Source organism: Aegilops tauschii, chromosome 1 (assembly GCF_002575655.3).
Source record: "Aegilops tauschii subsp. strangulata cultivar AL8/78 chromosome 1, Aet v6.0, whole genome shotgun sequence".
In the NCBI taxonomy this organism is placed as follows: Eukaryota; Viridiplantae; Streptophyta; class Magnoliopsida; order Poales; family Poaceae; genus Aegilops; species Aegilops tauschii.
Genome location: NC_053035.3, coordinates 437,143,595 through 437,171,557, shown reverse-complemented (window position 1 = coordinate 437,171,557; position 27,963 = coordinate 437,143,595). Strand labels below are relative to the sequence as shown.

Here is a 27,963-nt window from a genome sequence, read left to right as displayed (position 1 = left end):
TCAATGTATGGACAAATCGGTGGCCAGTGCCTTGCCATAATGGTGCTCCATCTCGGATGTCCAATTACTCTGGCCAATATTAGTGTATGGCTCAATGTCTTGTATACCGTAACTTGAGTTGGAATCATCAGCATTTGTACGACTCTCCTCAAGCTCCAAACACTCTTGCAGTCGGGCCACCACTTCTGTCATTGTGTACCGTTGTGCGGGAGCTTGCTTGGTGCATTTGAGGGCAACTTTTGCAGCCTTCCACACACTGTTGACATCATAGTCACCTCGCATGCAATCATCCACAATGTTCTCAATCTTTCCTTGAACAAGGCACTCCCGCGCCCACTCAACAATACTAGTGGGCTCAGGGCTTTGTAGTATGGGCGGCTGCCCTGTGACCACCTCTAACAACACGACTCCAAAACTATACACATCGCTCTTTTCGGTTAGTTGTAGGGATGCCACGTACCTGCATGATATGGGGTGCATTTGAATTGTCATTGACTATATGAATTATACTAAATGTTTTACGAAGCAGAAAGATGGTAAAATAATATACTCAGGGGCAAGGTAGCCTTGTGTGCCAACCACCCTAGCCGTCGATGCATGAGTGTCATCATCATGATTGAAAGCCTTCAGTAAGCCAAAATCAGAAACCTTGGCCTTAAGATTTGCATTTAGTAGGATGTTTGATGTCTTCACATCTCGATGTATGAAGGGTGGACTGCACGCTTTATGCAGATACTCGAGTCCTGAATGAACATCATGTCAATGATGAAACCAAACTAGCATGATTCTTTATGAATTCTATCAATTGAATGTAGAAGCGAGAAGAGTGATTCTTCTAATTTTGCAAGTAAAGCATGTTGTAACCGAAGCCTATCTTGCTCTCTCACTCTTTGGACGAAGGTAGAAGAAGCACATCAATTTTCCTGTGATGAACGCCGCGGCGACGAATGCCTGTATCTTGGCCTTTTATTCACTGGACTCGGACACATACAGGGAGACTCTCGAGGACACATACGCTCCGGGCTACATCTCTCTCAAGCCGCACTTTTACATCAACGATTAGTACACCGTTTTATACCTGGGCACATCATAGGTGTAGGCACGTACCCCACCTTGCTCGCGCACGTACGCTGCCCAGCTTGCTCTGCCGCTCGATCCGCACGCTCCGGCAGCGCGCACGACGCGCACATACGCACGACGCGGCTGCCTCCCAACGGACTGAGCATGAGCACCCCGCTCTTCTCGCCAACAACCTAACCTACACGGTGGAGTCGAACATGAGCCTGGCTCACGCACGCCACGCTCCCGATCCGTCCCGCATGCACACACGCACGCCCGACGCGATCGCCGTGGCTTATGCCCAACACTCACCCCCCTAAGCCACAAACTACAGCAGGTGAGTCCATCGTCGTCGATGTCGCCATGGCCGCCGCACCGCACCGCTGCGGCCTCCGCCGCGCCGTCGACGTCGTTGTAGCCGCCACCGCCCTGATGTCGCTGCCAAGCCTGCCACCGTGCCGCCATGCCCTTCGCGCGCAGTCCCCACGTCCCTGCGCTCCCGGCCCGCGCTCCCGCCGCGCACGTACGCGATCTGCGCAACCAGGTCCAGCGCCTCGACGCGGTCCACTCCCGCGGTCCCGACGCGCCCGACGCGTCCGGTGCGCAGCCATAACATGCACCGGTCGCGCCCGACTCGCCGCTGCGCTTATTGCCCTGCACCACTGCGCCGTCAACCGCAGCGCAGGGCCTTCACGGTCGTCACGCCGAGCCGCCGCAGCCTCTGCGCCACCACGCAGGTCCTCCGCGGCCTCCTCGTCTCCGCGATCGCCGCTACTCGTTGCGCGCACGGCATCACCGTGCATGGCCACGCATCGCAGCCGACGCGTCCATGTCCGCCGCGCTCGCCGTGCGCACCGCGGACGCGGCCGCAACAGCCGCCCCCCGAACCTATGGCTCTGATACCAATTGTTGTAACCAAAGCCTATCTTGCTCTCTCACTCTTTGGACGAAGGTAGAAGAAGCACAACAGTTTTCCGGTGATGAACGCCGCGGCGACGAACGCCTGTATCTTGGCCTTTTATTCACCGGACTCGGACACATACAGGGAGACTCTCGAGCGCACATAGGCTCCGGGCTACATCTCTCTCAAGCCGCACTTTTACATCAACGATCAGTACACCGTTTTATACCTGGGCACAACATAGGTGTAGGCACGTACCCCACCTTGCTCGCGCACGTATGCTGCCCAGCTCGCTCTGCCGCTCGATCCGCACGCTCCGGCAGCGCGCACGACGCGCACATACGCACGACGCAGCTGCCTCCCAACGGACTGAGCATGAGCACCCCGCTACTCTCGCCAACAACCTAACCTACACGGTGGAGTCGAACATGAGCCTGGCTCACGCACGCCACGCTCCCGATCCGTCCCGCGTGCACACACGCACGCCCGACGCGATCGCCATGGCTTATGCCCAACAAACCATGCAGTGTCAAACCAGCAAGAAGAATATTGAAAGCAACATAAAGAGATCATTAAATCGAAGCCACTAGAATACCTTGTGCGGACTCAAGTGCAATACACAATCTTTGTTTCCAGGTTAAACGTCCAATGTTGGGATTGTTCCCTGTAGAAGATTATCAAACATTAAGTGTGTTGTGGAACTAGAGATTTAATAGATGAAATAGCACACCTCTTAGTTTATCTTGGAGGTTTCCTTCTGACATATGCTCATATACAAGGGCTAAATAATCACCATCCTTGCAATAACCAATCAGGGAGACAAGATTCTTATGATGAATCCTTGTTAAGTTCCGAGCCTAATAAAAAACAAAACAAATGGTATAGCTTCCAAGACTAGATGCAAATATAGGTGGTCAGTTATACTAGCTTGAGGAGACATTACCTCAGCCAGGAACTCGGTGATACCTTGATGGGAACACTGAGACCGTAGCTTGACTGCTACCTGAGTACCATCCTCCAAGAAACCAGCGTAGACAATGCCGAACCCCCCTCGGCCGAGTACTCGATGGAAGTTGTTCGTTATGAACTCCAACTCCCTATACGTGAACCGACGATTCTCGATTTGCAGCAGTCTGTGTCGACCGTCGTTGTTCGTGAAGTGCGACCCCACACCACTCAGCTCGCTTTGTACTTCTGCACTGCCTTTTTCTGTTTTTTCTTAAGGAAATAATGAGATTAGCATGAGCTGCTATTGCTTGCTGTTATGAGTGGATGTAAATAAAATATGACTATGCCTTGCTATCCTCACTTTGTCCTTTTCTGATTATGAGTAGTAGTGCCACGAGTAATCCGACAATTATAACTATAAGTATTGGAGCAACAACATAGACGGCAAGCATAGAGTTGTTCTTTTCGGTGGGATAACAAGAACTGCTATTGCTGCAAAGGCTTGGATTATCGCTGTATCTACGAAAATTAAGGAAATGGTAAGCAAATCATTTTGACCAAGAAAATGTAAAACTATTACTAGTGAAACAAATGAGGACACGGGTATGATGGTTTAACCTTAGAGTTAGGGATCCATCTTGCACTCTTTTCAGAAGTCCGGGAGGGATTGTTCCACTAAGTTGGTTATCCGTCAAATCTCTAAACAAAAAAATGGTGTTGGCATCAAAAGAAGGGTCATAAGCATAAACTACATCGGATTTTCTCTTTCTTAAGTGACGTTGGAAATAATTATTTGTAAGTAATGCAAGCTGCACATCATATTTTTGGGGGAAATTGTGCTTTTAATTAGATAAAGAAACAACATCTGGAATCATCGACTTGGAAATAAAGTTTCGAAGTAGACTTAGAAATTAGACGCTCACAAAGTCTAGAACGAGAGTTACTACTCGAAGAGTTCTTCCCGAGGATAGTCGGCTCTAGAAACTGCAAAAGCTATGCGATGCCATGCCATGACCCCTTGCCGTCCTTTACCACCACTCCCCATCGCCACGATACCAACTCTACCTCGGCTCGGTTCTCTTCCACATTTTAATACTCCCTCGGTTCCATAATGTAGTGCGTATAAATTTTTAAAAGTCAAATTTTGTATACTTTGACCGTGTTTATAGAGAAAACTATTTATATCTATAATACTAAATATATATAATATTAAAGTACATCTTATGATGAATCTAATGATATAAGTTTGGCATTCTAGATGTAAATATTTTTCTCCACAAACTTGATAAAATTTATGAGGGTTGACTTAAAAAAAATTTGTTTGCACTATATTATGGAACGGCAGGGAGTATCTTCATATGTCCTCAGTGCGTTGAGTTTTCAGCCCGAGCTAGCACTCCGTTGCTAGCACTAGATTCATACTCCCTCGAAAACACTCTTATATTATTGGACGGAGGGAGTAGACGTCATGGTCCCAAACTCCCAGTCAAAGCAACTGGTGATGTTCTAGACTTCGATGTTCCAGACTCTTTTTCTTCATATATGCCATACGCTTGCCCCAACCACCGTTGTATCACATGTCCGATACTTTTCAACTACTTGAGTAAGTTTATTTCTAAAGGAATTAATTTTTTGTTCCAAAGAGTATGAAGAATAATGAGGTTAAACACAATATTGTATTACTAAAATATCACTAGATATATGAAATTAATAGCATGGTTCAATGTGACTTACAACACTTCAAGAGAGGACAACTCCGAGAGTACATTAGGAACTAATCCCGTCAGTTTGTTATGTGACAAATTCCTGAAATTAGTATTAGTAACGTGCATATGAGTTGTATAAACTTTGGTCAAGGTGTAACTTCAAAAATTAATGGACCAAAAATTCCTACTCACAAATGTTGGATAGCTTCGAGCTGTGCAAAATAAGTTGATATATCGCCGCTCAGACTGCTGAATGACATATTTCTGTAGAAACACACATGTACTCAAACAACACAATTGACTTCCATTATTATTCATGAAATATTTGTTGATAGTACCAAATAACCAATTCAATCTTACACATTTGTGATTCTTGGATAATCTGAAACGGGATAGCTACAGTTCAACCCATCCCATGCAAGAGTCTTTGGGGCGCATGGATCACCCTCCCAATTCTTCTTCACCTGATATGTCTTCTTGATTGCCTTGATGGCATGAGCTGATTTTTTTCCAGTAATACAAGAAAATTGAACACATTTAATCATATCGTGATAATTCTACTTATAAACAAACAACTTGTGTATTACCGTGGTTTCAAGCCATCTCAAAAACAAATTGGGAGAAAGAAAAAAAAATGAGAAATTTTCATTTTCAGAAGAAACAAGAATAAAAATATCTTGTCCGATTTCCCATCTCGGACCCTCCCACGGTCGCTCCCGTGGGCGACGAGGAGGGCGCTCCCGCCACTGCCGCCAGCACCCTCATCTCCCTCCCTCCTCCCTCGCAGCGGTGTGGTGGCGGTCCTAGTGCTCTTATTGCATCACAACAATGATCTGCATGATCGGTCCTCCTAGATCAGGCAGTTGACGTGTTCCGGAACTACTGCCAGATATCTTGCCCAAGGATACCTAGATCGGATAGAATCCGGTCGTGCGCGTCCATATCAGCCTACACGACTCCATGAGGGCGCGGCGTGAAGCTCTATTGTTTGTTGACACCATGGGACATGCCGGTATCTCGATTTCCATGGCGTAGACAGCGGTGGAGAAAGTCATGCTGGCTGAGATCGGAGAATCAGTAAGGTGGAGGGGGCCTTGGAGGCGATGGAGTCGGTCAGGTGTTTGATAACTTTCAGAGGCATAAGTGACAAGTGGGTGCGGCAGCACTGGAGGATTTCATTTTTGGTGGTACTCCTCGAGGTGCCGAGTCGTGACTTTCAGGGTGAAAACTTATAGTCTGACCTTCATTGGTTGTGTCTGGCAATTGCCTTGCAGAAGGTATTGTTTTGAGAGCTCGGACTTTCTCCAGGGTGAAAACCTAAGATCCTGGATCCGGTAATGAGGGCGCTTGTGCACTGTTTCCCTCTTGAAGGCGTCGCTTTTGAAGACCTTTTATGTTTTTTGTGTGCTGTCTTTGGTGGTGGTTTGTGTGCTACTGCTGAGAGGAGTTGGTCACTGTGGTGAGGCCTTTATTTTTTTTCCGGGTAGTATGCATCCTGGATGTTTTTGAGACATCTTGTTGATGTAGAAACTGAGTTTAATTGGTATATTCGCCATATTAATATATACCCTTTTTCAATAAAATGGACCTACTAGCAATGACTAATCATATTCTGACCACGAGCTTAAAGGTCTCTCCCTTCCTGGGCATCACCATCACCTGATTCACCAGGTTTAGCATGCTTGACATAGGTTGCGGCCACTACCGTGAGTCTCAGTACAATGATAGGCTAGTGTGACATCAACCAAATGAAACAGAACACGGCATGACGTGAATAAAATAGCTACTCGCACCCATCGTTATCAGCAAGTACCATGGCAGCCCCTACCGAGCCATTTACCTTGCTGAACGATGTTAGATTTCCTAACCCGATTGTGGCCTTTGTGCACAGGTTGTGGGGTTCGAACCCATACCCACCATGCATCTATTTCCATTCTGGTGTGGCTGCTTCAGCGGTGCATTTTCCTGCCATGGCAGCCGCGGCGCTTGCCAGGCCAGCATCAGCAACCAGTATTTGACTCTGCCGGGCAGCGCTGGTTCACGGGCGCGAAGCTACAAGGGTCCTTAGAGCAACTCTACTCTAGCAGACCCCGCATCCCGCCCCGACTCGTAAAATAACCGTCAAAATGCGGGCCGGGCGAAAAAACCCGCCCGATCAGACCCCGCATCCCGCCTCGGCCCGTAAAAATTTTTAGGGGGCGCGGCAAAATCCCGAGCCCAATCCGGAAAAACGCGGGTTTCCTCCTCGCGGCTGCGGTGCCCTGCATATAAGCGGAAGCGGTTGGTGGGGAGACATTTCATCCCGCGCTTTCTCCCACCAACCACCTCTCCTCTCCTCTCTCGCGCCGCCGCCCAAGATTCCGGCGACCGCAGCCGGCAGGAGCACGCCGGAAGGCCGCCACGCGCACGAGGCCCCCCTCCCCCCTGCGTCGGCGGGCCGCCGGATTTGCAGATCTGCGACACTTCATCGCGGGCCGCCGAATTTGGCTTTTTCCGGCCGCCGGTTGCTGCCCCAAGCGATGGAGTGGTCGGGGAGCCTCTTCCGCAGCCTAGGCAAGGGCGCATCGCCGCATGCAGGTGCGAGTTTGTCCGCCCGCCCTACTCGTCCGGCCGTCCACCGGGCTCGGCGCTCGCGCGGCGTCTTTGTGGCTTGCCGATGCCGCTCATAGAGTGCGACGACTGCACACGGAAAGTGCTGCGGCTCACTTCGAGCACGCCGAAGCACCCCGGATGGGTGTTCTTCAAATGCGAAAACGACGGGGTACGTGCACTTGCGGTAGCTCATTTCACAGTTCATTCTTTAGCTAAATTGCGGTGGCTCACTTCGAGCTTGCTCATTCTTTTGTGTAGGACGAAGAATGCTCATTTTGGTTTTGGGAAGGGCAATACATTGATTTGTTGATAGAAAGAAATTTAATAGATGTTAGTGCACTCCTTAGTACAATCGAAGGCAATGATGCAGCTGCATGTGCAACTAGAGGGCCGGGAGGAGATGTTAGTGCACTCTAGCAAAGATTTGGTGATGCTTTTTGTATCCAATGTTGTCAAAGCAATGCAATATGCTAGATCAAATTGAGTTGCAAATTTAAGTTTTGCGGGCCGGGAGGAGATGCGCCAGATCAGACGCCGCAGACCCAACCCGTAAAAAAGGATATTCTCCTTTTTTACGGGTCCATTATGCGGGGTCTGCAACTGCGGTCGTCCGCGCCGACCCGCAAAGACGTTTTTCCGCGAACTGCAAAAACGTTTTGCGGGTCGGGAGGATGCGGGGTCTGCTAGAGTTGCTCTTAGAGTATCTTACATCCGGGCGTCCCAAACACTCCTCAAATGTTTGGGCAGTCTGCCTGGTCATTGACCGGTCATAAAATTTCGACCCAGACGAACGCCTTAAACGGACATTAGACGTCCGGGCTGACCGGCACCTCTCATATCCAGCTTAAATATGGGGTGGATATGGGACGACCGGGCGCGCCCGTACGCGTCCGTCACGTCGGACCCGGCCCACACTGGACCACTCGACCCCATCTATATTTGTCCTCATCCGTTCGTCGGACCAAATCCTAGCCACTTGACACTCCTCTCCCCTCCGCCACCCGAGCTCACCTTCGACGATATCCGTCCGTCTCCGGCATGGTGAGCAGCGGATCTGACTCCGACCAGTTCGGATCTGCTGACTGGAATGTCATCCCGTGCGGGTTGGAGGAGGCAATGGCAGTCCGCATTACACTGCCGCTCCCGGGAGGACAAAGCCCGGCCAACGGACGGATCTGTCCGACGTGACTACATAGCGTCAGCTCAACGGACGCTTGGGTCCTTTGGGGCTGGATCATCGCGGTCCCGACAACCGTAAAATATCTCCTTCCCCATCACTGGTCGGGCAGACTACGAGTCCCACCGGGAACGGGCATCCCGCCGTGGGAAGGAGAGGATAAGGGCCGTCGAGGCCCGTATCGCGACGAAAATGGTGGTGGAGGCGGCTGATGCGGCGGCGCAGAAGAGGTAGCCATCCGCGCCCGCATTGTGAAGAAACGGCAGCGGAGGAATACGCGCGCCCTCGCACGAGAGCAGAATCGGGCGGTCCGTGCCATGGCCAAATTGTCACCGAAGGAGGAGAAGGAGGTCAGCGACAGCGAGGACAGATCCCGCTCATTCCCTACTGCGACTTCGACTGGTACTTCCACGAGAAGGACGGCAAGGGCGCCGGGAAGGGCAAGGATAGCCGTGGATGATGTCCACCATAGCCAAACATGTCAAATTTTGATAGTCCGATGTCATGTTAGTTAGATGGATTAGCCAAACGATGTGTGTGCATCAACGTAGTTACATGAGTTTGTATGGATTTAAGATATGATAATTGATGAGTCCGAATATGGATTGCATTATTTAAAACATGACCTGTCCTTGATGTATCCGCGGACGTTTGAGAGGTTAGATTTGCCTATCACAATTATAGATGCTCGTAACACCTTCACACCGGTTACCCCTGACAAGTCGGGGTGGCATGCTGGGATCGATGTCAAGGTGCCGGGCAACTCTTCTTCGTCATCGTCAGGTTCCCAATCTGAAGCAACAAAGGTGAAACAGTACGTTGTTTTCGTGCCCTCACTGCTATGTGGATTGTTATATGTCTGTGAGCAAAAATGCTACACCTAGGTAAACCTTGGTCTTTCTTTACGTAAACTTTGCTACACCTAGGTAATTTACCTACGTTTTTTTTTGAGACATGGTAATTTACGTACGTAAACTTAGGTACTAGGTGACTTGGCCTAATTTGGTTGGACGAATAATTAGGCCCAGGGCCACACCCTGAAAATCAGGAGGGATTTTTTTTGGGGCGGGGGGGGGGGGGGGGGGGGGGGGGGGTTTGATTAGTTTTAGAAAGGAAATTACGCACGATTACGTAGGTCTAGTATTATTGTTCCTAATTACGTCCAACAAAAAAGTCATAAAGGCGAATCAATTTGTGGTTGGGATGGTTAGGAGGCGAGTGATATTCCCAACCTATCAGGGTTCAAATCCTGGGTTCGCATTTATTCTGGATTTATTTTAGTATTTTCGGCGATACGCTTTCAATGGAAGGAGATGTTTCCGTCGACTACGAGGCGCCTACGATGACTTCGTAAAATCTCAAGATGATATGCCGGTTCATTCTCTCGGAGGTGCTCATAGGAATAGGGTGTGCGTGTGTGCGTTCATACGAGTGAGTGTATGCATGTTTATATGAGTGCTTGCGTCCGTACTAGGTTAAAAAATACCACAAAGGTCATTACATTAATTACGTTAAACTATTTATTACGTAGGTGTGCATTACTGGTTTGTGACTCTCCAAACAAATGCAGACCCACACACATCGAATAATCTGGGTAGCAGTTGGGATAAGTATTCAATTTAAACAGAGGGTGGGTCTGCATTGAGCCGTCCTCTCTCTCACAGCGCGTATACTCTCAGGACGGCTCTCGCAAACGCGCTCACGACGGCAGAGCTTCAGACAGCGTCGCCCTGACCTCTCTCCTCCGGCCACCTCTGCATCAATGTAAACCGGATCCGGGATCCTCTCTGTGCCCTTTTCCGCCGCTATGCTTGTCTCGGCGAAGCTCCCTTGTGCCCTCCACCCCTAGCCCGACAATCATGTCAGCCACGACCGCAATGTGATGCCTCATCTCCGCGCTCCTAGCCTGTGTTGGCCACGACAATGGCATCTATACTCCTGTCGTGTTGTGCGCTGGCTCTTCGTCCGCGTCGATCGGAGGCAGTTGCTTTGACCGTAATTTGGGCTAGTTCTCCGTCCCAGTCGTCGGCGACTGTTATGGCCTTGCTTGCAACGTCTCTGCGTCCGAGCCAGAGAATGCTGCTTGTATGCAAGCGGGGGCTCCCCGTGCTCACCCCCCCCGGCAAGCAGTGGTTGTCCTCGCTATGTGTACGGACCCGACCAATGGTGGGCGGATGGATCGCGCTTGCGCTCGTCCCCGTCCCTGTTCCCACCACAAGGCGGTGATGGTGACGACACTAGCCGTGATGCCTGGCCCTGCCCCCTTGCATGTGTCTCGTTTGGCCAGTTGCCACCGTCGAGGTCGCCAACATCCGCGCTCCTGTTGGGTCAACATCAGACAGATCAACTGGATTTGGTCCCGGACGGAGCTTGTCTGACGCCTCCTGCTCCCGCTGTCATCGGCCCGGCCTTGATGCTCGAAGGTGTATCTGCGACCATACCCGTCTCCAGTGAGGCAGCACGCATCACCGACCACCTCTAGAGGCGCTGATTCTGGTGAAGCTCAAGGAACCGGTGATGGGTGTGTTGACGAGAAGACGAGTCTCGCCTGCTTGGTAGATCTTCAGCGTCGACATGCAACGACCTCTCTGCTGTCATTTCTGCTCTTGAAGCCGAGGCGGGTTGGGACTTGGGAGCATGTGGGTCGGGGGGCACCGGTCTGGCCGGGGCTGTCATCACGGCTGCATCCTTGGCCCGCTGATGCCTCACCTGCCGCGCCACTTCCACTGCCGCATATGCCGCCTCGCCCGCCCCATCATTAAGTCGTCGTGCCGCTCGCTTGGCCCCGCATTCACACTGATGTGGCGCCTTCCAACCTCCTCTCGTCGCAGCCCTTGTCTATAAAAAGCCGGGGCCGGCCAACCGTTGAACAGCGCCCCCCCCCCCCCCCCCCCCCCCCCCCCTCCTCCTCCTCAGTCCCCCGTCACCCCTTATCTTCTCCATGGTGAGCTCCGGATCTGACAGTGGCGATAGTCGATCTTGGTCGTCGACTCTCTCGTGGCCGCAGGCGGAGTTGAGCCACTTCAGGTTGCTCGCTTCATCCTCGGCGTGGCTGCCGAAGGACTGGCGGATCACCACCGACGGATACACGACATTGGGGCCTGGCGCAACACCGGAGCAGCTCCACTCTCACACAAAAATGAACGAATTTCGACACCGAGCGCGTTGCAACACGCCCAGCCTCTGTTTTATGGTTTTTTCACCAAGAAAACCATAGAAAATGCATAGAATGTCGGAAATGAACGAAACTTGGCATGCATGTTGGCCATTGTGTGGAAACAATTTGGGTAGATATGGTGAAGATGAAAAAAATGTGCTCCGAGACTTGTCCTACCGGCAGACCCCAATGGTCCCGATTGAACATGGTGTATTTGTTGCCATGCACGAAATGACACCAAATTTTGCCAGCATGTGGGCATGCCCATGGCAGCCCTCCATGCAAAAATTGAACGAATTCGGACACCGAACGCACGTTGCATCATGACCACCCTATCTTTTAGGAATTTTTCACCAGGAAAACCGTAGAAAATGCATAGAATGCTAGAAATGAACGAAACCTGGCATGAATGCTGGCCATTGTGTGGAAAAAAAATTGGTACGTTTGGTGGAGGCAAAAAATATGTTTCGAGAATTGCCCTACCAGCAGACCCGAACGACCTTGATTGAACAAGGTATATTTGTTGACATGCACGAAAATGACACCAAATTTTGGCAGCATGTGGGCATGCCCTTGGCAGTCCCCCACGCAAAATTTGAACGAATTCGGACACCGACTACACGTTGTGTCACGTTCACCTGTGTTTTAGGGTTTTTTCACCCGGAAAACCGTAGAAAATGCATGAATTGTCGGAAACCAATGAAACTTGGCATGCATGATTGCCATTATGTTTCTGTTGTGTGAAAAAAATTCGGGTCTGTTTGGTGGAGGTGAAAAAAAGTGCTTCGAGACTTGCCATACGGGAGATACCTAAATGGTCCAAATTGTACATGGTGTGTTTGGTGCCATGCATAAAATGACATAAAATTTTGCCAGCGAGTAGGCATGCCCATGGTAGCCCCCCACACAAAATTTGAATGAATTCGGACACCGAACGCACGTCGCGTCATGTCCGGCCTGTGTTTAAGGTTTTTTTGCTGGGAAAACCATAGAACATGCATGAAATGTCGGAAACCAATGAAGCTTGGCATGCGTGTTTTCCATGGTGTTGCCGTTGTGTGGAAAAATATAGGGTATGTTTGGTGGAGGTAAAAAAAGTGCTTCGAAACATGCCCTATCGGCAGACCCGAATGATCTTGATTGAACATGATGTATTTGTTGTCATGCACTAAATGACACCAAATTTTGCCAGCATGTGGATTGATAACAATTTGTGTTCAACATCAGTTGTTGCGAATTTGTTAACAATTTTAGAAAAAGTGTTCAAGTTTATAAAATTTTTATACACAATTTAGAATTCTAAAATTGCTGACAAATTTCAAGAAATTATTAGGATATAAGAAAATGTTCATGTCGATGGATAACGACGAAATTGCAAATAACCGAAGCATTTAAATTAGTAAAATCTACATTGAAACCACGCACAGACCAGTCGGCATCGTTTCGTTCGTTCCTTGAAATGCGACTCATTTTTTGTTTTGCATTTAATTATAATTTTTTGAGGACGGACATGGCGACTCATGCGACCAGAACCTGTACGTCATGCGTACACATAATACAGAATGAATCATCCATCCATCTTATGCATGTGGACTGAAACACGCTCACCTTTTGTATTTAATATATTTTGTTTGCGTTAACTGTATGTGTTTAATGTCACGCGCGCGACTCGTTTTGTTAATAGGAGCACGAGAACGTGTTTTACAAAGAAAAAACTAAGAATAAAATGGCCAAACAAAAAAAACGACCGAGAAGATGGACAACAAGAAGAGTAAACGGAGTAACTAGGCACAACAATTTGGCTGTCCTAGTTGGTTATAGCATGTGTGAAAGAACATGCGGTGCCCCTATGTTTGGTTTTGGTAATTGATGACAATCTCTATGGACTAATGGTTGCCTTGAGTTATATTTGAAGGATTTTTCCATAGGCATTTCTTGAAGTCCATGTGTTGGTTTCAAGGAGTTTATGTGGTGATCAAGGTGTTATTAAGGAATTATCCAAAGATTGGTCATGTGAGAGTTGAGCTTATTGCAAGCATGTCTTGAAGAAGAAGATTGTGTGATCATTCATGTTTACCTTCAAGACATCATCCAAATGAAGAGAGTTGGAAAGAGTCAAGGTTGATCAAGACTAAGTCAAGAGTGAATCAAGTTGATCAACACACAAAGCGCACAAGATGTACCGAGGGATCAAGCGATCCCATGGTATGGTAAACATTGTCAATTACGCTTTGCGTACTAACCCATGGTCTTCGTGAGAGTTCTTTGTGGGGTTAGGTTGCGGTGTGCAAGTTCAAGTGAAGCGGGCAAGTTCAAGTAAAGCATCACGAAGAGATCAAATGCTTGAAGCCATTGTGGTGACAATGGACTTGTGAAGATGTGCGGAAGGGTGGCTCACCCATAGTGGAGTATAGAGGAGCAATCAACTAGTCTTCATCGAGCCAACGCAATCAAGAAATGTGGTCCATCTTGAGGGAGTCAAGATCATCATCATCTAGCTCAAGTGGACCATGTGCAAGGCAAAGGTTTGCTCTTGATAGGTTTTCTATTTTACCGGTCTCATGATGGTAGTTGGGAGACCGAGTTATAGGATCGATTGCCGTACTATCAAGGGGGGCTCTCGATGAGTAGCTTGATCGTATCATTCATAGAGAGCTCAAACCATTGCTTCCTTGCATCATCTTTATTGGTTCTTGTTTGGTTCTTCTATTTGTGTGTTTTGGAGCTTATGGTCATCTTGATGACAAGCTCGAGTTCATCGAAAACGGAGTTCACTCGCATCTTCTATGATGTTTTCGATGTTGGAGGTTATGCCGGTTCTTCTCGGTTGGAGGTTTCACTCCTCTATTTGTTGGCATACCTCCCCTGCCTCTTCTTACTACTCGTCGTCTTGTATCCAACAAGCTTGAGTTTGCTCAATTCGGAGCTCATATGAAGAAGTTTTGGCAGTTCTGTTTTTCTCCCTACGGTAGTACCGCGGTGGTAGCGGTAGTACCGCTCTACTACCGCCTTGATTTTGGGTCTGCTCTTTTCGTGTCGGGTTCAGCGGTAGTCGCGCGGCAGTAAGGCACGGTAGTACCGCCTATAAGCGGTAGTACCGCTCCGGTCGAGAGGTAGTACCGCTACTGCACTACTGCCACCGTTCTCTGCTCTGTCCTGCCTCCTTTTGTCCCGTGTTCTGCTCCTCCAGCGGTAGTACCGCTGGGGTGAGCGGTAGTACCGCTTATCGGCGGTACTACCGCCCCAAGGTTCTTATTTTGTTGCTCCTTTTCACTGCTTCTTCCGCCGGAGCGGTAGTACCGCTTGTGTGCGGGCTGAGCACATAATGGTTGGATTTTCCCCCTCCTATAAAAGGGGGTCTTCTTCCCCAATGAACCTTCTCCTTTTAGCTCGTGTTCTTCCTCCATTGTTGACCTTCTTCGAGCTTGCTAACTCTCAATGCCTCCATGGATTCTTGCTAGTTTTTGAGGGAAAAGAGAGAGGAGATCTATATCCACATTTCCACCAATCACTTTCTCCTCTATGTGAGGGTAACCCATTGGATCTAGATCTTGGAGTTCTTGGTGTTCTCCTTCTTGTTCTTCCTCTCTTTTGCCTCCCTAGCATTAGTTGCTTCGGTGGGATTTGAGAGAGAAGGACTTGGGCACTCCGTGTGCCCTTGCCATTGCATTTGTGCATCGGTTTGAGTTCTCCACGGTGATACGTGGAAGTTACAAGTTGAGAAGATTATTACTCTTGGGTGCTTGGTACCCTTGAGCTTGTTCCTCTTGGGTGCTTGGGCGTCCTAGACGGTTGGTGGTGTTCGGAGCTCAATCATTGTGGTGTAAAGCTCCGGGCAAGCGTCGGGGTCTCCAATTAGGTTGTGGAGATCGCCTCGAGCAATTTGACGGGTTTCGGTGACCGCCCCAAGGGTTGCCAAAGTGTACGGGTTCGGTGACCGCCCCCAAGGGGTGCCATTTGTACGGGTTCGGTGACCGCCCTCAAGGGTCCCTTAGTGGAATCACGGCATCTTGCATTGTGCGAGGGCGTGAGGAGATTACGGTGGCCCTAGTGGCTTCTTGGGGAGCATTGTGCCTCCACACCGCTCCAAACGGATATTAGCATCCGCAAGGGTGTGAACTTCGGGATACATCGTCGTCTCCACGTGCCTTGGTTATCTCTTACCCGAGCCCTTTACTTATGCATTTTACTTTGTGATAGCCATATTGTTTCTTGTCATATATCTTGCTATCACCTAAGTAGTTTTTCTTGCTTAGCATAAGTTGTTGGTGCACATAGGTGAGCCTAGTTGTTGTAGGTTTTGTGCTTGACAAATTAACCGCTAGGTTTATTCCGCATTTGTTCAAGCCTCAACCGTAATTATTTTAAAGCGCCTATTCACCCCCCCCTCTAGGCGACATCCTCGATCTTTCAATGTGGAATTAAACAAAGAGGTTTGGAGTTCAAATCCTATCTAATGCACCTATGTTTTGAAGGTTAAAAAAAGAAAAAAAAAATGAGTCAGCCCAAGACGGAGGGGATGTGCGCGGATCGTTTATGTACGTATTTAGTATATATACAGCTTGTATACGAAGCTGGCTATACATTATCATCAAATGACCATACTGTCCTTATACGATTTGTGATGGGGGTCTACCAAAGCAAGGCTCTTGTGAGGAATCATCTATGGTGCTACCGATGGACCTGGGCTCATTGGAGTCCATGGCAGTGGCCATGATGCCCTCACCACCACCGCCAGAGTCCTGCCAGGCGCACGCCTTTGTGGACAGTGGAGCCTTGGTTAGTTCTGTCACTCTCTCATCTATGCCATTGGGCATGTGGTGTCTTTGAGTGGCGAGGTTGATGAGACAAGTGTGTGGGCACCTAGATTTGAGGCTTTGTTATGTGAGCAATTAGATAAGCCTGAGTCCATTCGTGCCTGTGGTACCTGTGGCTGATGATGTTGAGGCCATCGGTATGTTGGCGCTTGATCCTTTGGAGTCCAGCCAGCCACTCGCCTTTGTGGAGCGTGGAGGTTTCAATGTTGCGGTCACTCACTCGCACGTGACCGCTGGGCAGGTTACTATGCGTGACAAGGTCGATGAGATTCTCTTTCAAGATTTGGAGGCAGCTAGCCCTAGATCTGGCAAGGCAATTGTGGATGAGTCTCTCAGGAGCAAAGGAAACAAGAGGGACGCCATAATAAAGGCATCTGCGGTCTCTTAGGTTGTCCTTATGGCCTGGCTTGTCTTCCTAGTTTGATGGTGCCCGTGGTCTTCGGCCGAGTTACTCTCGATGTGGGTGTCTTTGCGATGTAGCGGTGCGGGGGTTGGTCGTAGTACGTATTGGGTATGGTTGTCGGGTTGATCGTGTGATTATGGGGTTGTATGCTATGTGAGTAGTCCACGTGTGAATGGTTTGTATTGGTTTTCGTCTGATTGTCCATTAATTAACTGGCCAATTCTTTTCTACTTAATTAACCAATGGTTTCATAAAAAGGATGTACATGCCAAGAGGTGGGGTTGTTTCCTCCGTTGTCTAGAAATAAATTGATAGCACTGAACACAGCATGCATGTGCACCTACCATGATGCAAAGATTGAGATTTATACAGAGTTCACATATATCAACAAACAACAAGAACCAAATCTGTAACAAACAACATTCTGGTGTATACAACTATTTACAATCAGTTATTGTTGTCTTTTTATGTGTATGATGATTTTTCTTTTGCAGTAAATTGCTGGCATCTTTTTAGGGATTTTCCTGGCGTGTTAGGTGAAAGTCATTAGTACTACAAAAAAATGGATTCCTTGCTTACTTTTTCCCGAAGGAGTATTTCTTTTTTTCACTATGAAGAATACTTCATTCAATAGAATATGTTAGGAATGCAAATTTGGAATCTTGAGGGTACCCCCTCACCCTCTTTAGTTCAACTAAATGAAGAGAATTTATATCATTTTAAAAACTTTAGTTCATTTGGTTGAACTAAATGAACTTTGGCTTGGATAGATTCATGTATTTGTTTTGTTGGGTTCTGTGAAATAGAGTGAATTGCACAAAACCACCACGTTAACGCATAGGTTTGCTGAAAACACTCTTTTACGAATTTAGGCCAGAAACCACTAATTTTCGGCCTAATCTTTTGCAAAAAACACTGATGAGTCTATTTGGACATTTTAACTGCGATTATGACATGTGGGGCCACCATTTACTGACGTGGCGTAACATTCATTAGACAAGGTATTTTTTTGCCAAAAACTCCTCCTTCTCTGAAAAAATCGCCCTAAGAAACTCCCTCACTACCGAGATCCAGGGTGTGCTCGTCCTCGCCGTTGTGGTCCATGGGATCCAGGGCACCGGGGTGGCAGCGTAGCACGACCCCTCGTCACCGGCGACCCCAAGCCAGCAACGCACCCGCGCGTACGACCCAGCCGCTGCATCCTCCTCTGGTGGTCGTCCTACCACAGCCCGATGAGGACACGACATCACCGGCCGACGGGCACGCGCCGCCCCCTTCACCCTCCGGGCGCGGTGGCCATGGCTGTCGAGACCTCATGAGCACGCCGACGCGTCTGCCGCAGTTCTGCGCACGGCTTGGAGCGGCCGCGACCTCCCGTCAGAGACGGCGACATCGGAGCAAGCAGCAGCGACGGGGCGCAACACAGGCACAAGCAGCAGCGCGGCCGTGCAGAGCGGCGGCGGCGCGCGTCACCGGAGCAAGAAGACTAGTGGCGGCGCGCATCATCGGAGCAAGAAGACTAGTGGCGGCGCGCATCACCGGAGCAAGAAGACTAGTGGCGGCGCGCATCACCGGAGAAAGCAGCGGCGCGCCGGCGAGCAGAACGGGTGCAAGCAGCAACCACGGCGAGCAAGCAGCAATGACGGCGAGCAAGCAGCAGCAGCGGCGCACAGCATGGGCGCATCCAAGCAGGAACCCTCGCCGGTGAACTTCACAATATAATAAAACGGATGTGTGCATTGCTTGATGCATAGACTGAGATAATCCATCTTAAAAAAATGGTTAAACTAAGTAGGGTAGTTTGTGGATGGGGTCAATCTAGAGCCAACGGGGGCCGAGACCAAGCTTTCCCCGTCCCCCGTGTCGCCCCCCGCTAGGGCGGCGCGGGCGGAACCTGATCCCCACCGCCGCCGGGCTCCCAACCCCTCCCTCCCCTCCCCTCCGCCGCCGTTGGAGGAGGTCGGGCAAAGCCCCGGGCGGCGGACGGCGGCAGCGGAGTCCCCCTTCCCTCCCGCTTTCCTTTGGGTGAGGCGGGTCACCCGGGGCGCAGGGGCCCTCCTCCCCGATCTGATCCGTCGTGGCGGCACGGCCGATCTGATCCGCCGTCGGCGTAGTGGCGGCGTGGTGATGGGAGGAGGCGGCGGAGCTGCGGACTTCGTGGAAGATCTGATGGTGCCGGCTGCTCGGTGGGCGTGCTTGGTCATGGCGGCGGAGGTCGCAGTGGCCGGCGGATTGGCCGGTCGGCGGTGGCGGAACTTGGCCGGTGACAGTGGCGAGGTTCTGTCTGGATCTCGGGGCGGCGGCCCTGGAGGGTGGCGGCTGGTGAAGCTAGGGCTTCCCGCGGCGGCATGGCGTGGTACAGTCCCTATCCAAGGCGGATCTGTGACGGCGATCTGCTATGGATTGGTTCGGATCAGAGACGGTGACGAGCGCGCGGGATCCTTCTCGGCGGCTCTCGCGGCTTGGCGAGGCGGGGTGGGAGCCCTCCTCCTAGGCTCCAGTGATGGCACACTCAGGCAGTGGCCGGTGCGCCAAGGATCCCACGGTGGCACTGTTGCTGCGGTTGGTTGCCGGATCTAGGCGGCTGGATCTGGGGCTTTGAAGGCGGTCGAGACGGTGCACATGTTGTTGGGTGGATTTCTTGGGACGGATCCGGGTGAAAACCTGGTCTTCGGTCGATGGCCGGAGCCGGTGATGACAATGCCCTTATCATCGTTTCCTTCATTAAGGCATCATCCAGGTGAAGCTCCCAACTCCACTCAATACCTCCGGGGGAAACCCTAGATTAGCTGATCGGATGTTGGCGGCAATCATGTGCCGTAACCCTCTTGGGGCGGCATTTTTGGAGGTGCACTCGGCTTCGCGGGACCAGCGGACGGCTTCTTTGGTGGAGCGGTGCTTCATCCATACATTGATGGCGACGGATCTTGACGGCATGGGGCAGTGCAGTTTCGGAGTTCGATGTGGGAGGATGGACTCGCGCAGGAGGACGACGCTGTCTAGCGTCGTGGTGGCGTCGATGGCAGAGAGACCTGGCACCTGGCACGGTAGGTGCAACAGTACAGCTCTGAAGATGGATTCATGGCAGATGGCTGTGGCGGCCTCATACCAGGCAGGCGTCCTGGTTGAGGAGTGCGCCGGACTGGTAGGTGCCCTATACCAGGCAGGCGTCCTGGTTGGGACCTCAGATCTTAGATGTTTAGGTTTGGCTGCGATGTCTGTTTGGTATTAGGCCCAGGCTATCAGAGCCCCTTCATCAATTGAATAGGTATAGCGACAGTTGTTGCTTAGACGGTGGCTTTAGTCTTGCTGTTGCATGACTTTATAAGGTCTTGTAAGAATAATTAATAAAGTGGCCGCATGTATCGCCCAGATGTAGAGGCCGGGGTCATCCTCCTTTTCTAAAAAAAGTAGGGTAGTTTGTATTCCTAGAATATGTAAATATGATCAACATTTAAAAAAGTACATGAATATGATTTCCATATTTACCGTCTCGAGTGAACGTGCCAAGGTCGGCCATGGAGATGACAGAGAAAAACTCGGCAGCGTTGATGACCGGCGGCAGTGTCGAGTTCGGCACCACGGCTTTTATGGTGAAGTTGTGCCGGGGGGAGAAAGGGAAGTGGTTGATGTTGTGAGAGGTCCTGGATATGCTGTTAGGCAGCTGGCATAAGCCGCACCAAAGCCAGTTATCAACGCTGATGCTGAACAGGCGGACGGCATTTCTCGGCAGGACCTTCAGCTCCGAGAAATACAAGACAAATACGTGCCTGCGAGGGGGTAGGTGTAACATGGTTAATTAGAGAGATCACGTGGCTCGTAACATGGCTGTGAAGTTTTGGTACAGGCGATGCTTACCGGGGCTTGGGGTAAACGTGGTCCGTCCTGACGTTATACCCGAACTCAATGTCTGTAGAGACGTTGGGCGTAGTGATGGCTGTCTGCATCACGACGGACGGCGCATGGAAAATCTCGCGCGTGCTTTCGTCCCGCTCGACCTTCTGCTCTGTTGAGATCTGCAACGAGCCCGGGTCGTTCCACGGGAACCATGGCCGGTCGTACGGGTCCTCCGGGTACCTGACCGAGAAGTTCACTTGTTAGTTTTGAACAAGTCGAAGTCGATAATGCAACTCCTCTTCTTAATCAAAGGCAGCGATCCTGCCAGTTTCTTAAAAAAACTCCTCTTTGAATTATTACTTGAATTTTCATGGGGCTTTCTCCCACCTGAATTTACATAGAAAAGGGCTCAAACCTACATGGGTGTCACGGCTGACCAGAGGGCCCCATCGGCCAGTGAAGATGAGACGGACAAGGGGCGAGAAGGCGAAGCCTTGACGGCCAAGAAAGGCGTGTAACTGCCTCACGCGGGGGACCCAGCATCTTGGAGAGGGTGTGTGTGTGGCCTGCGGCCGTGAGGAGATAAGTAGAGGCGAGCGAGCGAAAAAGGGTATCGAGATTACTGTAATCTATGAACCAGGAACGAAGCTGCTCTTCGTCCTCCTCCTAACCCGATCCCCTTTTCCCTTCCTTCCCTCGCTACCTGCAACCCTAGATCGAGGTCCATAACAAGTAGTATCAGAGGTCAGGCGATTGGAGACGGCCTACCCCCGACCGCGCTACACCACCAAGCAGGCGCAGAAGACGGCGGCGATGGAGGAGCGGAACGCCGCGCTCATCAAGTCCGTCAACGAGGGCCGCGCGGTCAACGGCGCCCGTCTGGAGGCGATCCAGGCCTCCCTCGAGCTGTGGCGACCAGCGGTGATGAACCTCCAACACCAGCTCGACGAATTGCGTACGCAAGTGGGGCGTATCGCGCTCCATCCCGCGTTGGCCGACCCGGCCAGCCAAGAAGGGGATCCAACAGCGGATCCGGTGGCGCGTTCCCCGACGGCACCCCTCGCGCCAGGCCGGACGCATCACGGGCCAGATGCCCACGGCGACATCATCGACTCCGGGGGATCGGCTCACGGGGTGGTCACCACCCTGGCGCCTCCTCAGGTCAAGGGTGCGTTACTCATGCCTTCTCTTGAGATTCCTGCAACTGCATCAATAGATCTCACTAGGGAGCATGGGTAGCACTCACCGCACTCGCCGCATCACAATTGGTCCCTTCCACGGCTCGAATTTCCGCCGTTCGACGGGGATAACCCGCAATTCTAGAAGGCCCGATGTGAAAATTACTTCGATGTGTATGGGATCCAGAAGAATATGTGGGTGTGGGTAGCTACTTTGCATTTTTCGGGCAATGCTGCACGATGGCTACAGATTTATGAAGCCCATCATGCATCCTTCACATGGGAAGAGTTGTGTTCAGCCATGGGTACAAAATTTGGTCGCGAGCAATACCAAGCCCAATTGCGCCAATTTAACTCCCTTAGGCAGTCTGGGTCTGTCGCAGAGTACATGGAACAGTTTGAGGAGCTTATGCATCATTTACTAGCACATAATTCCGCCTTCGATCCATTGTTTTTCACCACACAGTTCATGGATGGCTTCAAAATTGAAATTAAAGCTGGTGTAGCTTTACACCGTCCCCAGGATTTGGACTCTGCCTTCTCTCTTGCTTCGTTGCAGGAAGAGCTTCTGGCAAGCATGCCGAGGCGGGATCATCAACGACATGAGCAAGGGGTACCTCGCGCTCCTGCGCGCCCATTACTGGCAGCGGGCGCTCCTCCCCCACGGGCGGTATTACCGGCACCTCAAGGAGCGGCTGAAGATCGTTGTGCCCTGGACGCGGCACGAGCTCCGAATCGCCATCCGGATCAAGGCCGGGGCGAGGACAGAGTCGCGGTGCTACGCAATTACAGGCATGCCCGAGAGCTCTGCTTCAAGTGCGGAGAGTGCTAGGGGCAAGGCCACCAGGACGCGGCTACAGTTCAACTTCACGTGGTTGAAGAATTGTGGGAGCTGCTGCAAGCTGAAGAATAGGACAGACAGGGGCACCAAACAGACTCGGATGAGGAGCAGGCTATGTGCATCTCCAAAGTGGCCACCACAGGAGAAACAACGCCACGTATAGTCCGGTTGCTTGGGATGCTCGATGGGGTTGAGGTGCTCATTTTGGTGGATTCCGGGAGCTCACATAGTTTCATCGGTGAGGTAGTGGCGACGCGTATGAGGGACAAAATTCAACCCATACCATCAATAGCCGTCAAGATTGCAAATGGAGGAATCCTGCAGTGCTCGGGTATGATTCCCAGCTGCCCTTGGACGACACAAGGTCAACAATTTGCCACAGATGTGAGGGTGCTCTCTTTGGGATGTTATGATATGGCCATGGAAATCGATTGGCTAGAACAATGTGGACCAATGTTAGTGGATTGAGCAGCCAAGACACTCCAGTGTGACCACGCCGGGCGTCAAGTGGTACTACAAGGATTACAAGCAAAAACGCCTCAAGTGCAAAAAGCAGACATGGCGCAACTGTTAGCCTTGGAGAGCAACAACTCCATTGCACACATTGTGGTGTTGTATACAGCTGAGCAGGGGGAAGGAGAAGCCCCAGTACCACCGCAATTACAGCAAGTCGTAGATGCTTTCCCTGAGGTGTTTGCTGAACCCACTGAACTTTCGGAGCACAGAAGTTGGGATCACTCCATTCCGCTAATACCTGGGGCCAACCCCATCAACATACGACTGTACCGGTATACGACAGAACAGAAGGATGAGATAGAAGCCCAGGTGAAAGAAATGCTACGCTTGGGGCTGATTGTATCAAGTAACAGTGCGTTCTCGTCTCCGGTGCTGTTGGTCAAGAAAAAAGACCAAACATGGCGATTTTGCATTGACTTCAGGCACCTCAACGCTATCACTCTGAAGACTACCTACCCCATGCCGGTTATTGACGAATTATTGGATGAGATAGCAGGGTCGCGCTGGTTCTCCAAGTTGGACCTCCGGGCAGGATACCATCAAATCAGGCTGCGACCGGAAGATGAGCATAAAACGGCCTTCAAAACCCACACTGGCCACTACCAATTTCGAGTCATGCCGTATGGCTTGGCATATGCGCCAGCCACATTCCAAGGAGTGGTGCATGTGATCTTGCGTCCAGTTCACCGCAAAGGGGTCCTTGTGTTCATGGATGATATCCTGATCCATTCTGAGGACCTGGACACCCACAAAGCAGTTGCTCACTCAAGTATTAAAGTTGCTGAACCAATACGGTCTGAAAGCAAAAAGAACCAAGTGCACCTTTGGGCAACAGAAGATCAGCTATTTGGGTCACATCATCAACAAAGAAGGAGTGGCCACCGACAACAAGAAAGTGCAAGCGGTGCAACAATGGCCAGTGCCAACCAATACCAAAGAATTGAGGGGATTCTTGGGCCTCGCTGGCTATTACAGAAAGTTTGTCCGTTTCTTTGGAGTGATCAGCAAACCACTCACCAACTTGTTGAAGAAGAATACACTATTTGTATGGACACCTACAGCAGACGCCGCCTTCTCTATCTTGAAAAAAGCCCTGAGTGCAGCTCCGGTGCTAGCACTCCCTGACTTCCGTCGCCAGTTTGTGGTGGAGACAGACGCAAGTGCCACAGGAATTGGAGCAGTGCTGATGCAAGACAACCATCCGATGTCTTATCTAAGCAAAGCGTTGGCTCCCAGGAATCTTGGCCTTTCAGCATATGAAAAAGGAATGTCTGGCACTACTGCTAGCCATCAATCACTAGCATCCCTACTTGCAACATGCTGAGTTCATCGTCCGCACTGATCAGAAAAGCCTTCTCAATTTGACAGACCAAAGACTCAACACACCCATCCAGCAGTGAGCTTTTACAAAGTTGATGGGGCTGCAGTACACTATCCAGTACAAGGCTGGCTTGACTAACCGCGCCGCGGACGCACTCTCACGGCGAGCGCACCCTGATCAGGAGGAGCTTGCTGCTATTTCCGTGTGCAAGCCGGTTTGGCTTGAGGCGGTCAAGAACAGTTACCAACAGGATACAGCGGCACGACAACATCTAACCAAGCTGGCCTTGGATCCTAAGAGCGAGCCAGACTTCACCATGCAGGAAGGGATCCTCCGACACAAAGGGCGCGTGTGGATCGGTAGTGACACCGAAATTCAGCAACACCTCATCCAGACGCTACACGCAAGTGCAGCAGGAGGCCACTCTGGCTTCCACGCCACCTACAACAGGATCAAGAGGCTCTTTGCTTGGCACGGGATGAAAGAGCAAGTAAAAAACTTTGTCCGCAATTGTATGGTCTGTCAGCAGGCCAAAACGGAAAGGATCTCGCCGGACGGACTACTCCAGCCCCTGCCGATCCCGAAGAAACCTTGGGCAGTGGTGTCTCTGGACTTCATCGAAGGATTGCCCAGGTCAGGAGGCTTTGATACAGTTTTGGTGATTGTGGATAAATTCTCAAAGTATGCCCACTTCATCCCCTTGGCACATCCATTCACGGCCCTCCAAGTTGCGAAGCTGTTCATGAAGGAGATCTTTCGCTTACATGGCCTGCCGCTAGCTCTCATCTCCGACCGCGACAAAGTGTTCACAAGTAAGGTGTGGCAGGAACTGTTCAAACTATGCCGTACCGAGATCCGACTCAGTTCTGCATACCACCCACAGACGGACGGCCAGACGGAGCGCGTGAACCAATGTCTCGGGGCTTATCTCAGGTGCGCGGTGCACTCATGTCCTGCAAATTGGTCGAAGTGGCTACCGCTTGCCGAGTACTGGTACAATATGCCTTTCCATTCAGCCCTGGGGAGGACTCCATTTGAAGTAGTGTATGGCCATCTACCAAGTGAGTTTGGAGTTACCCAAGTCGACGAGTGCACAGTGCCGGACTTGGCTGCCTGGTTGCATGAACGGGAGATTATGATCGACCTGTTACAGCAACAACTGAAGCAAGCTCAGGACCGGATGAAATGACGGGCGGACAAGGGATCGCGAGTTCGCTGTGGGCGACGCGGTACTGCTCAAGCTACAACCCTTCATCCAGTCATCAGTCGCGCAAAGGCCACACCAGAAACTCGCATTTCACTACTTTGACCCCTACAGGGTGGTGGCACGGATTGGCGCGGTGGCATACAAGTTGGACCTCCCACCTACAAGCAAGATTCATCCAGTCATCCACGTATCGCAGCTCAAGAAAGCTCAAGGGGCCGTGGTGCCAGTGAGTCCTGCTTTACCACCTGATCACTCTATCTTGCAGGCGGAGCACATACCAGAAACTGCGCTGGAGAGCAAGATGGTTCGCATCGGAGGCGAGTCGGCCCTACACCGACGCATCAAGTGGAGCGGTCTGCCTCCATTCAAGGCCACCTGGGAAGAGCCACAACAACTGCAACGGCGCTTTCCTACCTCTCCGCCTTGTGGACAAGGCGAAACGCAAGAAGGGGGAGATGTCACGGCTAACCAGAGGGCCCCATCGGCCAGTGAAGACGAGACGGACAAGGGGCGAGAAGGCGAAGCCTTGACAGCCAAGGAAGGCGCGTAACTGCCTGACGCGGGGGACCCAACATCTTGGAGAGGGTGTGCGTGTGTGGCCTGCGGCCGTGAGGAGATAAGTAGAGGCGAGCGAGCGAAAAAGGGTATCGAGATTATTATAATCTGTGAACCAGGAATGAAGCTGTGAACCAGGAATGAAGCTGCTCTTCGTCCTCCTCCTAACCCGATCCCCTTTTCCCTTCCTTCCCTCACTACCTGCAACCCTAGATCGAGGTCCATAACAATGGGTCAAGGGGCGACACCGAGAGTTTACAAGGGGGGCCGAGGGGGAGGCGGTACATAGAGGGACAACGGGCTCAACCCCTTGCAAAACCGGAGTGGCCAAGGCGCGAAGTCAAGAATCGACATGACAACGGCGATCGCTATGCAACTGCTCCCGCCACAGGACCGAGTCCTCTCGATGACACCTGAGAGTGTTGGGGATGGAGCCTGTCCTGAGAACACAACAACATTCCTGAGCTTCCACAAGTGCCAACACCAGGGTAGGATGAGCTCATCAGGACCGGGGAGGCTTCGAAGAGGTGCAGGTTGCGTGCCGAGGCACTGCGAACGACCGGGGAGACTTCGAAGAGGTGCAGGTTGCGTACCGAGGCACCGCCAAGACCGGGGAGAAATCAAAGAGGTGTGGGTTGGGTACCAAGGCGTCACCGGTAACCACCACAAAGCACTGGCAGAAGGACATCCGCAGTCTCTGGGGTTGTTGGGCATAGAGGGCACCTGACTTCCTTTGTCGTGACAATTGTCCTCCGTAAGAGGATGTCCCGTGGTGTTTCAAATATATTCAGGTGAGAAAACTTTCCCCTTCAGTGACCATTCAAAAAAAGAAGGCGACCCTCACCCCAGAAAAAGGAAAGAAAGCGAAAAAAGAAGTCCATAGCCATGAACCATCGAAAAACCAAAAGTCGATAGCTATGAAGTGCCGGCCCAACTACAGTTCAAGGAGTGCCTCGGTAGAATTTTTCACTCACCTAATCATCCTGTCACCACCGAAGTTCCACCTCCTGGACAGGGCCAGTGCCTGGGTGACGTTGGCTTGCGGATAGAGCGTGTTTTTTAGGGGCCTGAGTTCCAGCCATGAGATGAACGGCGTCCCCAAGCCGGTGTCAACCAGGCAAACCTGCACCGAATCTTCGGGGAGAACGGTGATGACCTCGGAGTAAAACGCAAGGTCAGGGTCGTCCTTGGAGAAGTTCACCGTCATCCAGAAGTTGACGCCGAGGTAGAGGTCGAAGACGGGGATCATGTTGAGGCCATCATAGTTTCCGTACATGAAGGAGGCCCGCAGCAGGTACTTGGACCCCGACACGATGGGCCGGAGCGTGTAGCAGCTCCTTACCGCGCCGGGGAAGCTCCGGACGTTTTCCGCCTGAGGGTAGCGCTTGGTGTATTCGGGGTTGGTGTGCCTGATAGACACGTTGTGGTTGGAGCCGGCATCGGTGAAGCCGGCGTCCGTGGTGTACCGCAGCTTTGTGAGCTCGTCCACGTAGCTGCCGCTCTGCTCCGACCGACCGCAATCTATGCTGATGAATCCTGGAATCATGATCCATAATTAATTCCATGCACATATATGGATCTGACTGAGCAACAAATTAACAACTAAACAAGCGCGGATCATGTATAGGTTTAACGCTTGAAATGTTGAACTCTCACCCCTGCTGTCAGGCGCGCTCTGACCACGAGCTTGAAGCAAGCTGGCGGCGAGGCCAAGCAGCAGGAACAACCACGACCGGGACGCCATTGTT

General features: G+C 51.2%; 1 protein-coding gene across 1 annotated transcript; it reads right to left on the bottom strand.

Annotated features, from left to right (window-relative positions):
• Positions 1 to 27,963, bottom strand: LOC109750785 (putative leucine-rich repeat receptor-like serine/threonine-protein kinase At2g19230). The gene is made up of 14 exons (XM_073506387.1): positions 27,872 to 27,963; positions 27,190 to 27,751; positions 20,619 to 20,837; positions 20,250 to 20,530; positions 4,975 to 5,113; positions 4,807 to 4,878; positions 4,643 to 4,714; positions 3,527 to 3,607; positions 3,261 to 3,427; positions 2,904 to 3,163; positions 2,691 to 2,817; positions 2,556 to 2,624; positions 551 to 743; positions 1 to 460 (listed from the first exon to the last, which is right to left on the bottom strand). Exons 1-14 carry the CDS (start codon positions 27,957 to 27,959, stop codon positions 1 to 3), a joined length of 2,790 nt encoding a protein of 929 aa, XP_073362488.1. The 5' UTR covers positions 27,960 to 27,963.